General features: G+C 38.2%; 1 protein-coding gene across 1 annotated transcript in view; it reads right to left on the bottom strand.

Moving 5' to 3' along the window:
• Positions 1–13405, bottom strand: part of GREB1L (GREB1 like retinoic acid receptor coactivator) — a 162907-nt gene that overhangs the window by 131821 nt on the left and 17681 nt on the right. Inside the window, exons 5-6 of the mRNA XM_010354886.2 lie at positions 10672–10837; positions 9946–10143 (exon numbers count right to left, since the gene is read on the bottom strand). Of these exons, the coding sequence (XP_010353188.2) occupies positions 9946–10143; positions 10672–10828 (355 nt within the window). The 5' untranslated portion in view covers positions 10829–10837. The remainder of the gene's footprint in view (positions 1–9945; positions 10144–10671; positions 10838–13405) is intronic.

Genomic DNA, 13405 nt, shown 5'->3' with positions numbered 1-13405 from the left:
GTGGAGCATATTAAATTTACCGTATAGTTTGGGTCATCAAACCTCAAAAACAAGCCTAATAGAATTGGGAAAAGAAAGCAGAAGAAAGAATAAAATTATCAAGACTACAGGGCTCAATCATTTCAAGCTTATAGAACTCTTTTTAACATTAACAAAAGTGAATTTAAACTCTAAAAGTCAATTTGACTCTAAAAATTCATGAATTAAGAAAAAATACAAAAACATGAATTCTTTAGCAATTTTAAATGAAAATGCATTTGTTCAAAATATCATTTATATTTATCTGGAAAATAGTAATTAAATATGTGGGTCAAATTACTTAGTTTACAAACCTTTTTTGGAGCCTATTTGATACATGGAACCCATAGGAAAAAAAAATTGCTGTGCCCACCCACCTCTATTAAGGAACAGGCTCACAGGTTTGGAAGTTGGGAATTGATGACGATGATGATGGCAGCTAAAACTTATGGAGCACTCGCAATAGCCAGGCACAGTGCTAAATACTATATAGATGATCTTATTCTGTTATTCTGTCCTCTCAACACTCAAGACTGGTACTATCTCCTTTTCATAGATGGAGAAACTGAGGCTCATAAAGGTTAGGAAACTTGTCCAAGGTTACATAAAGAATTCTGTAATACTCAGGATGTAAGACAGGGGAAGTCTGCCACAGTGAAAACAGACAAAAAGCATACTATTTAACTTGGCAAAAGAGAAGCTAAGAACAATTACAATACAGTGCTAAAACTATGACAGGTGAACACAGACTTTTTCATCAAATTCTAAAATACTAAATCTAGGAGTCATATTAAAGTACCAAAAGGAACGCTAATTTATTTTAATCAAAGAAGTTACTAATTTGCATATAGACAGTAAATCTAGGTTTACAGACATAAACTTAGTTCATGATTAGCCTATTAATGGAAAGCAGGATGCTTGGGGAGCTGTCTCTGTCACTGAGAAGTAGTAATACAATCTTTCTACAATGTTGACTCACTGTATTAGAAAAAGTGTACCAGATGGAACCACAAGTCTGTATCAATTTGCAAATTATGTTATATGGAACTTCAAGATCATCTAATAAAGCATTTCTCAATATAAGTGGTGAATTCCCAGGGATTCATAAAAAATGTTCCAAGATACTTGGGAATAGTAAGTGAAATTTAAACAGACATCACTATCAATTTCTAAAAATGAATAAATAATTAGTGTAAATATCCTACTTTTAAAACAGAATGTTCTAAGGGCCTTTCATCTAACACATGTAGGGTTAATGGAAACCAGCTGAGTGAGCTCACAGTGCACTCAGTCAAACCCCATATCATTGTGTGGTTTCGACTATACAAGTTCAAATTTTCATTTTCAGTCATGTATTGACATATTGCTTAACTTATACACATAACAGGCTGTTGGTTAAAGATGGGATGCTCAGGAAACTTTCTGTGTTAATAATACAAAAAGAGAAATTTTATAAATGTGCCTAAATTTGCTTTTTGGGGGAGCATATTTTCAGGGAAACTGTACTTTTAAAAGCTCTTTGGTAGATACAAAAGTTAAATTCATTCACCACACTCACTCAACAAATTAAAAGATTGTATAAAATCAAGCAATATGTTTTTCCAGGACACCAAAAAACAAATGTTAAAAAGGTAAAAATTTAGCGATTATAATCCAATTTGGCTTTTAATACATGAGGAAGAAAACACTGCCTCTTTCAACTCTATAGGCAGTTACCTACAAATAGCAGCCTAAAACTTTTCCATCACATAGAACAAAAATACAAAAATTATAAAAATAAACTACTATACCCTTTAACCGTAAAACGTAGAATTTCCAAAATTTAGGCATTAAAAGTAGATTTTGACTTTTTTAATGCTGTAAAGCATTTAAATACATTTAGCTCCTCTCATCCTCCTCCAAAACAAATACAATAGTTTTTTTTAAAATTTGTCAACAAAACATGCTTTTTCTTACACAACAAATTTAAAGTAAGTTAATCAGTAATTATTGAATAGCAAAATGTAGATAATCTTTCTTGTACAGCATGAATATCAAACAGTATTAATAAACTGTCCTAGGTGGGCAGGGTGCAGTGGCTCACGCCTGTAATCCCAACACTTTGGGAAGCTGAGGTGGGTGGATCACCTGAGGTCAGGAGTTTTGAGTCCAGCCTGGCCAACATGGCAAAACCCTGTCTCTGCTAAAAATACAAACATTAGTTGGGCACGGTGGCATGGACCTGTAGTCCCAGACACTCGGGAGGCTGAGGCAGGAGAACTGCTTGAACCCAGGAGGCAGTGAGCTGAGATTTGCACCATTACACTCCAGCCTCGGCAACAAGAGTGAAACTCTGTCTCAAAATAAATAAATAAATAAACAAACCAATCTAAAATAAATACTATTTAAAATCAAGTCCTTATCACATGCTGTGTAATGACAGAATTAGTTTTTAAATATCTGCATTCAAAAGATTACACACTATTATAGGAGACATTTGTGAGTCAAAGATTGAGGAACACAGATCTGTTCTAATCTCTTTGATATGTAAATGAAAGAAGGGCCCCAAGAGACTAAGAAAGTGGCCCAAGGCCAAATATTCAGACAACAGAAACAGTAGATAGAGAACCCAGGTCTCTTAACTCCAAATTAACTGCTCCTTCGACCTCATTAACACCTCTCTGACTCATATACAGTCATTCATCACTTAACCACATGGATGCATTCTAAGAGGTGATTTTGTTGTGTGAACATCATAGAGTGTACTTTCACACACCCAGATGGTAGAGCCTACCACACAGGTAGGCTAGATGGTATAGCCTATTGCCCCTAGGCTACAAACCTGGACAGCATCCTATTGTACTGAGTACTATTGGCAGTTGTAACACAATGGTTAAGTATTTGTGTATCTAAACATATGTAAACACAGAAAAGGCACAGCGAAAATATGATATAAAAGATAAAAAATAACACACCTGTACAAGGCACTTAAAACAGAGCTTGCAGGACTGGAAGTTGCTCTGGGTGAGTCAGCGAGTGAGTAATGAGTGAATGTGAAGGCCTAGGACATTACTGTACACTTTATAAACACTGTACCCTTAGGCTACACAAAATTTACTAAAATTTTTTTTCTTCAATAATAAATTAACCTTAGCTTACTGTAACTTTTTAACTTTATAACCTTTTTAACTTCTAAAAATCTTTTGATTCATAGTAACACTTAAAACACAAACACATTGTATAGCTGTATAAAAACATCTTCTTTCTTGTATCATTATTCTATAAGGCTTTCTTGTATTAATTTTTTTTTAAACTTTTTAAACTTTTTTGTTGGCCAGGCATGGTGGCTCATGCCTGTAATCCCAGCACTTTGGGAGGCCAAGGTGGGTGGACCACAAGGTCAAGAGATCGAGACCATCCTGGCCAACATGGTGAAACCCTGGCTCTACTACAAATACAAAAATTAGCTGGGCATGGTGGTGGGCGCCTGTAATCCCAGCTACTCAGGAGGCTGAAGCAGGAGAATCACTTGAACCCAGGAGGTGGAGATTGCAGTGAGCTGAGATTGTGTCACTGCACTCCAGTCTGGCGACAGAGCGAGACTCCGTCTCAAAAACAAAACAAAAAACAAAACAAAAAACAACAACAAAAAAAACTTTTTTGTTAAAAACTGAGGCACAAACACACACATTAGCCTAGGCCTACACAGGGTCAGAATCATCAAGATCAGTGTCTTCCACCTCAGTATCTTGTCCCACTGGAAGGTCTTCAGGGCAATAACATGCTTGGAGGGTCATCTCCTATGATAATAATGCCATCTTCCAGAATACCTCCTGAAGGACCTGCCTGAGGCTGTTTTACAGTAAACCTTTTTTTTTTTTTAAATAAGTAGAAGGAGTACATTCTGAAATAACACAGTCATTTATTACCTAATATCATGTGGCATACCTAATTGCATGTGGTATACTTTTACATGACTGGCAGTGCAGTAGGTTTCTTTACATCAGCAACACCACAAACACATGAGTAATGCACTGCACTACTTTACAATAGCTACAATGTCATCAGGCAACAGACATTTGTCAGCTTTGGAACCAACCAACGTCGTATATGCAGTCAGTCATTGACCAAAATGGTGTTATTTGGCACATGACTGTATACTGTTTCGCCTTCCTCTAGTCTGATGGAGAACTCTCCTATAACTTCTTCCTTATCTACTTTTGCTGGGTCCTATCACTTGCCTTCCCTGTGGCCTTTTGAGATTGATTTCCGAGTATCATTTGATACACCAGCCCCTGCTGGCCACTGACTGTGTCGGCATTCACCTATTTCATCCTTGCTAATGAGTCCTTAAAATTAAAGTTTTGACAAGCTGCAAAAGTAATCCATGCTCACAGACTGACATTTCTGTTGAGATTTCTCAAGCAATACATTGCAAAAGGGAGACTAAGAGGGAAAAGTTACAATTTTGTTTCTGGGCTACAGAGGGATAGAGTAGAGAAGGCACAGTTAGTGTGGAAAGCAGCATTTTCTAGGGAAGAGAGATTATTACAGCGCAATTTCTGTGGCAAAATGAAAACTACACAATCCACACAAATAGTTTTCCAATCTTTGAGGGCTTTCCCACTTATGATATGAGGACACCTAGAGGTGAAAAGCAATAATTATTAAACAATTACTGTATTCTATGAGAGGTGTGTTTCTAGCCTCCTTCACCTAAAAAAAAAAAAGAAAGTCAAGAGGTACCTGTGCCAATGAAAAGAGAAAATGTCTTATTTGATGGAAAAAAAAAAAAAAACAACCCACACCATAATGATGGGTGTTTGTAAAAGTGGCACGAGAACCAACTGAGAGCTCCCAATGTCCAAAACTGAACAATTTGAGCAACAAAATAAGTTAGTATTAGATTATAAACATAAAATAAATGTAGTCATTTATGGCCATAATGACATAAATAAATGAATGAACCCATCAATAAATGGGAGAAAAGAGATGAATTCCCACGCAGTAGAATTTCAAATAATTTACATAGTCTGCCTTCAAGGATGTGGAGTGTAACTCCCTGCTCCCTAAGTGTGATCTGGGGATTCCTTCCACAGTATGCAGTGGAAGGAGAGTGGAGATAACACTCCTTCAGCCCCTCAGCCAGGTGACCAAAGTCAACAGCAATAGTGATAAATCATGTTGATTGTATGTACCCTTGAAATAATATGATAAAAATTTAAGGAATATGATAAAAATTTACCCCTGTGATCTTCCTCCCCAGATCCCATAACCCCAATCTAATAAGGAGAAAAACATCAAATGAATTCCAACAGGGGGGTCTCCTACAAATATGTCCTAATACTCCCCAAATGGTCAAGGTCATGAAAAACAAGGAAAGTCTGAGAAACTGTCATAGTCAAAAGGCACCCAAGGAGACATAGCAATTAAATCTGATGCCATATCCTGGATGGGACACGGAAACAGGAAAAGAATATTAGGAAAAAACCAAGGAACTCAAATAAACTGTACACTTTAGTTGTTATTAAAATTAATAAAAAAGTATCAATATTGGTTCATTAATTGTAGCAAACGTACTATACTAACATATTAATAATAGGGCAAACTGTGTGGGGATATATAGAAACTACTATTTTCTTAATTTTCACAAATTTAAAGCTGTTCTTCAAAAATAAAATAAAATAGTCCTATTTTATCTTTGACCATGCAGCTATTTGCCAACACAAGCCATACAGGCAATGTAATTAAGAAGAGACTAGGAAAGAAAGGCACAGCAGGGCTGAGTCTAGAAAACAGGGTCCAGAAGAAATCAACTCAAGGTCAAAAATGCTCATTAAGTCAAGCAAAAGTTTATGAATTCAGTCTGTAGTTATTCTAAGAATAAGTTCGCCTGCCAAGGGTCTGGTCTATTGCTGTAAAGTCTATATCTATTTACTGTTTCCTCCAAATCCTCATTGCTTGGATTCAGATCAGCTAATGATATACAAAATATAGCATCAGGGATCCCTATGACAGTAAAAACATTATGCAAAGAGCAATATTTAATTTAGCTTTTTCAGATGGAAAATAAGCTGCGCACGTCTGTAAAAAAGAGTGGAGAGCTAAAAACAAAATCTATGAAATATTCTGTCTCAAGACTTATAGGATCCCAGTATCCAGTGTGACAGATAGTTCTATTTTCCCACTACTAGAAATATGTCTGATTACTAGTCTAATAAACATCAAATATTAAATCTCAATTAAAACCTTAAACTAAATGAAAAACAAAACAAAACCTTAGGACTCCACAAAAGGGTAATTCTGAATTACATCTAAATAATTCTAAGGCACTGATGTGATCTTTCTTTTAGAGGCTACGAGAAGATCTGGTTAAGAGTATCCTAAGGAAGAATCTAAGCCTGTTTATAGTCTACAAGCAAAGAAATATAAGTCAGTGATAACGGGCATACAAATAATTTATTTGACAAATCTGCCCCTGAAATAATTTCACTTTCTGAAGACAACACTGAAATGTTGCTCTAAAACCAAGCCTCTTGCAGAGCAAATGATTTTAATTTTTTTAAAAAGAAATAATAGTAGACAGGTCTTCTTTATAAACATCATCTGCATTTCTTTAAGAAAACAGCCGAAGATTTCACTTCACAGAAACAGATTTGCATTCTCCAATTATCTCCAACTTGAAGGTTACAGAGTAAACTAAAAGGGGGCAGGGAAAAGTTTACAGAAACAGCTATAAACACAAGCTAAAGTAATCAAAGCAGTATTTGGAGGCCTAAAATTTGGTTGTCCTTAACTCTGGACAATCAACTGCCTCCCAGCAGGATAGGAACCTACACTATTCCAATAATTTACATAAGAAATTAGCAACCAAAATTTACATCTGAATGGTAAACCCCAGCAGCCCATCAGGTGTTAAGTATTTGCTTATCTAAATTGCCTCTAAAAATAGCTTTACCTTTCTTTGAGCCTTAAGTAAATAGAGGATTTCCCATGAAGGGAAGGTGGTATGCTTAAATAAGTCCAGGCAGTATATTGCCCCACTTCATTGCCATTTTCGTAAGGAAAATTTCAGAAATTTCAGAACTGTTCTCCCTTTGAGTAAGAGGGCTCTTAGAACTATCTTAAAATGAGTCCAATTGAAAGAGCTACTGGCCGGGCGCGGTGGCTCACACCTGTAATCCCAGCACTTTGGAAGGCCGAGGCAGGCGGATCACGAGGTCAGATCAAGACCATCCTGACTTAACACGGTGAAACCCTGTCTCTACTAAAAATACATAAAAAAGTAACCAGGCGCCGGGCGCGGTGGCTCAAGCCTGTAATCCCAGCACTTTGGGAGGCCGAGACGGGCGGATCACGAGGTCAGGAGATCGAGACCATCCTGGCTAACACGGTGAAACCCCGTCTCTACTAAAAATACAAAAAAAAAAAAAAAACTAGCCGGGCGAGGTGGCGGGCGCCTGTAGTCCCAGCTACTCCGGAGGCTGAGGCAGGAGAATGGCGTAAACCCGGGAGGCGGAGCTTGCAGTGAGCTGAGATCTGGCCACTGCACTCCAGTCCGGGAGACAGAGCGAGACTCTGCCTCAAAAAAAAAAAAAAAGTAACCAGGCATGGTGGCAGACGCCTGTAGTCCCAGCTACTCAGGAGGCTGGGGCAGGAGAATGGCGTGAACCCGGGAGGTGGAGCTTGCAGTGAGCCGAGATCACACCACTGCACTCCAGCCTGGGCGACAGAGCAAGCCTCCGTCAAAAAAAAAAAAAAAAAAAAAAGAGCTACTGGCCGGGCACAGTGGTTCACGCCTGTAATCACAACACTTTAGGAGCCAAGGAGGGTGGATCATGAGGTCACGAGCTCAAGACCAGCCTGGTCAAGATGGTGAAACCCCGTCTGTACTAAAAATACAAAAATTAGCCAGGTGTGGTGGTGGGCACCTGTTATCCCAGCAACTTGGGAGGCTGAGGCAGAGAACTGCTTGAACCCGGGAGGTGGAGGCTGCGGTGAGGTGAGGTCGTGCCACTGCACTCCACCCTGGGCCACAGAGTGAGACTCCGTCTCCAAAAAAAAAAAAAAAAAAAAAAAAAAAAAAAAAAAAAAAAAAAAAAAAGCTGTCTATGCCTTCCCCCAAGGTGAATTAAAAGGGGAAAAAAATGGACATTAATCATAAGAACTGAAAGTAGCTGATATAGGAATCTAAGTGTAGGACTAGTGTTTTTGAATTGTCTTGGAATCTAAATCTTGAACTTGAGTGAGACGGTTAAAAAAACATTGCACCTCCTTTATGTTTAAAATAATATTACCCTTCCCATATACTCTCATTTTTTCATGTTCTAAAGTTTAAGAAATACTGGCTATCTCTAGATCACTGAGTTTATTATACCTTGGTGGGTAGTAAACAGCTCTCCATACCTGCTTATAAATAACACCAGTGCCAGATACCCTGCAAGGCAAACTAAAAACATACCTAGGGCACAGGAAAAATGGAAACCTCTCTCCCATTTTTTGGTATAAAATTAGATATTTGAAAATTATCCTCTAAAGATTTTACTCTATGTAACTCTCACACATAAGATTCTCAATGGGAATCCAACAACGTTTTAAGCACTATTTCACCTTCCAGTTTGTTACCTGATAAACGAGTTGACAGCTCAATTAAATAAAAGGCATGAAGATGGATGTAAAGCAAGTAAGATGAAACATAATGCTAGTCACCTCCTACACCTTCACAGGCTTAAAAGCCTGTATTATGTCAATAATGAATAAATCCATATATATTTATTAAGTTTGAGCAATCATAAACAAATTCATAAGGAATAATGTGCTACAGGCAGGGCCGTAGTACTAATGGCTAGAGGCCATCTTTAGTGAATTGGGCACGTAGAAGCTCCCAGGAGAATTACTCAGGTTTCCTCATCTCCTAGGTAGGGGATTTTGACTCCTTTACTGTTTATCACATTGTCCAAAAAAAAAAAAAAAAAAAAGTCAAGAGAAAATAAAACTCCCAAGCAGGGCTTTTTGGCTTTCCATATTTGAACCTCTAGTTTTTCTCTAATTATTTGCACTTTAAGCTTTGTAAGAGGAATGTTCTGAAATTATATCCCTTTTCTTCTCTTTCCATTTCCCCTACTCCAAAATGTTCATGCACTGAAATCATCCTAGGTCCAAGTCATTCTGGGTGGAAGAACAATACTCTGGCTAATCTGGACAAAGTATTATTCATGAATTAATTAGGCTGGGATGGTCAGAAAATAGCACAGTAAACTATTAAATGGAGGGAAGAGTGTAATTTAAGTTATGATATCACCAAAACCATGAAATACTGGAAATGCTTTATACGAGGATTTTCTTACAAAATATGAAGGCTTGGTGGAAGAGGAGGTTGACCCTAATAAAAAGGGATTATCAAAATATACACATTTTAATCCTCTATAAATTTTTACATTTATAATATGTATAAAATATTTTAATCCTCTATATTGGATAAGTGTTCAAAATAAATGTAAAAAGTAAATATGAAATATCTAATATCTCTCTGATTGTCTGCAGGGCAGGGGTGGAATAGAAAGAAGTATGAAGAGGGAACACTAAAAAATGTCCTAAAATAGTAGCATTCTTGTAGAAAGTACTTGGAATACTGGAAAAGCCTTGACCTGGCTTTGCAAAGGCAGGTCAAGAATTGCAAAGGCAATTCTAAACAGACCATCTCAGGAAAGTCAACAACTGTGAATTTCAGTCTCTTTATCTATAAGATGAGATGATAATACTTGTCTTTCTTACAGACATCTGTTGTGAAGTCACAGGAGATAATGTGAATGAGAGCATAATCATTTCTCATTCCTCTCTATGCCATAATTACTAGTTTCCAGCCTTGAGCACCACATGTAATAATTAGAAATATGTCAGACAATATTAGAGAGAAAATAGCAAAAAGAAAACAAAACTGAAACCCACCATCTGTAGTGCAAGATCCTTCCGGGGCAGGTTTTTGTGAATAGGGAATTGGTGGACTGTTTGAATCAGACATTTCTTCATCGTCTTCATCGTCTTCCATTTCATTAACTGTTAGATTGTTAGAAAAATCCAGACTTCCATTTTGAGTGTAGCGATTTACCAAATCTTTGTCCAGATCCTCCACCTTGGGTTTGACATCTGGGTAAACAAATAAATCATAGCAGATTTAACAAAAAGATACTTATGGAAAAATGCACAGTTCTGAAAGACATAATTGAAGAAAAGAAGTCTAGCATTTTCTAACATTTAGCCAATTTATCTCAGAGGTCCCAGGATTTGGAATCCCCACTTCTAAAACAAGAATCCCACTTTTTAAACAAGGAGTCCAGTGACCAGGCGCGGTGGCTCACTCCTGTAATCCCAGCACTTTGGGAGGCTGAGGCAGGCAGATCACGAGGTCAGGAGTTCAAGACCAGCCTGACCAACATGGTGAAACCCTGTCTCTAATAAAAATACAAAAAAATTAGTCATGCCTGGTGGCGTGTGCCTGTAGTCCCAGCTACTCAGGAGCCTGAGGCAGGAGAATTGCTTGAACCCAGGAGGCGGAGGTTGCGGTGAGCCAAGATCACGCCACTGCACTCCAGCCTGGGCGACAGATGGAGATTCTATCTAAAGAAAAAAAAAAAAAAGAAAGAATCCAGAAATATGTGTGATTGAGAAACTTACCTGCAGATGAGAAAGGATGCTGGTCAGGGTCCAGGTATAGCTGGGAAAAAATTGGCCGCGGTACCACACTACTACATCTGAGGGAGGCTTCTATGGAGTTGTGGAGAGCTTCCTCAAATCGAGCAGATTTCAGTTGCCCAGCATATGAATTCCCCATGATCTACACCTACCCATCCCCAACAAAAAGAAGAAAGGATAAAATCGATATAATTAGAGGTTCTATGTCTCAAAGCACAGGTAGAGCTAATATAAACTATGTCCATATATCTTGTTAAGATGTGAAATATATGCATTACCCAGATATCTTAAGACAGCTTGTGTAAGTTACTTGTTATCATATCACATGTGCTTTTTGTCTTCACAGCCCAAGCCCAACTCAAAAAGCCCCTTTAAGGGATTTTGTATCTATAACAGTAATAAATGCTTAAGTCAAGGCTCTCCAACCAGTAAATCAAGACTGACCTGTCAATCATGAATCCCAACCTGGTTAACAATGTGGCCATATCACCTTTATAGGCTACTATAACTCCCTAGAAACTCTATCAGTGGTTTCAGAGTAAGTAATGAATTTTTTCTTTACAAATATCTATTACTCTAGATGGGGGAAAAAGCCTCTCTTCTGGAAAAAAAATGAAAGCTTTATGGTTATGTATTTAATTAAATTTCTGAAAGCAAGACTTGAGCCTTTTCAACTCAAATAATTCATTTATGTATTACTAGTATTTGAAAACCTCTGTGGTTTCTTTTGCTTCATCTGAAGTACAATCTTATTTGGGACGCTTCAAGAAAGTATATAGCACAAAGCTTTGAAGCCATGACCTTTACTTCTCATCACTAATATTTATATAGTACTATAGTACTTGCTGGTTATAAAAATTTCCATGTATAGGCTGGGCATAGTGGCTCACGCCTGTAATCCTAGCACTTTGGGAGGCCGCAGTGGGTGGATCATGAGGTCAGGAGATTGAGACCAGCCTGGCTAACATGGTGAAACCCCGTCTCTACTAAAAATACAAAAATTAGCCAGGCATGGTGGCATGTGCCTGTAGTCCCAGCTACTCAGGAAGATGAGGCAGGAGAATCGCTTGAACCCGGGAGGCGGAGGTTGCAGTGAGCCAAGATTGTGCCACTGAACTCCAGCCTGGATGACAAGAGCGAAACTGTCTCAAAAAAAAAAAAAAAAAATCCATTTAAAACAATAACAACAACAACAACAACAATTTACTGGGTGCTAATTAGTGGCTAGACTAATGAGACTCAAAGGGTCCTGGGGTGGGGGTAGGGGGGGCAAGACCCTACCCTTTCAATGGTCCATGAAGTCAGAACTATTTTTTTTTTTATTTTATTTTTTTGAGACACAGTGTCTCTCACTCTATTACCCAGGCTGGAGTGCAGTGGCACAATCTTGTCTCACTGCAATCTCCGCCTCCCAGGTTCAAGCAACTCTCCTCAGCCTCCCAAGTAGCTGGGACTACAGGCACACGGCAGCACACCAGGCTAATTTTCATATTTTTACTAGAGATGCAGTTTCCCCATGTTGGCCAGGCTGGTCTTGAACTCCTGACCTCAAGTGATCCACCTGCCTGGGCTTCCCAAAGTGCTGGGATTATAGGCATGAGCCACCACACCAAGCCAAAACTATTTCAAACTATTTAAACAAATTTTTTTTTGTTCAAAGTAGGTAGGTAAGACTTGTAGGCGCTGGTTCAGCTGTTCAACAGTGCTCTCAAGAACAGAGCTCTTCCTGTCATTCTGCTCCATCACCCTGAATGTGTGGACTTTTACTCTCGATCTTGTCCCCAAATAGCTGTGACAAACCAGGCATCATGTCTACATTCCAAATAATCAAAAGGGCAAAAGGCCTTCTTTTTAGAAACCTTGGTCTTTTTATTTGGAATGGAATGCCACTTCCCAGCAAACTTTTCCTTGAATCTCTGGCTAGAAATGGGTCAGCTGTCCATTCCTGAGCATATCATCAAACTATTACTTGGATATTATTTGTCTTTTTCACTCTGATTCACTCATACAGGTACGTGGAATTTTCCAGAATCTGCAGGATGTGAGATATTGCAACAGGTTGAATGCAGAAGCACATAAGCTACTCACTAACTTGTCTTTGGAAAATACAATTATTTTTCATAAAATATGCTATCTATGTTTATATATAGTGGGGTTTTATTATAATTTCTAAAAGTAATATATTTGTAAAAATGTTCAGTTTTAATTTTTAATAAACAAAAACTCTATGGGGTCCTCAATAATCTTTTTTTTTTTTTTTTTTTTTTTTGAGATGGAGTCTCACTCTGTCGCCTAGTCTGGAGTGCAGTGGTGCAGTCTCAGTTTACTGCAATCTCTGTCGCCTGGGTTCAAGCAATTCTCCTGCCTCAGCCTCCCGAGTAGCTGGGATTACAGGCACCTGCCACTGTGCCTGGCTAATTATTGTATTTTTAGTAGAGATGGGGTTTCACCATCTCGGCCAGGCTGGTCTTGAACTCCTGACCTCGTGATCCACCTGCCTCGGCCAAAGTGCTGTGATTACAGGTGTGAGCCACCACGCCTGGTCAATAATCTTTAACAGTATAAATGGGTACTAATACTAACAGTCTGAGAACTATTGGGCTAGATAGTCTACTAAGCACTTTATTAAAATGGTTGTATTTAATCCTCAGTATTCTGAAGAAGGTATGACTTCTTTCCACTTCACAGATTAAAAAACAAAACCAAAAACCAAAAC

This window comes from Rhinopithecus roxellana, chromosome 21 (genome assembly GCF_007565055.1).
Source record: "Rhinopithecus roxellana isolate Shanxi Qingling chromosome 21, ASM756505v1, whole genome shotgun sequence".
NCBI classification, from domain to species: domain Eukaryota; kingdom Metazoa; phylum Chordata; class Mammalia; order Primates; family Cercopithecidae; genus Rhinopithecus; species Rhinopithecus roxellana.
Note: the sequence above shows the minus strand (reverse complement) of the source record. Positions and strands in the feature narration are given on the sequence as shown.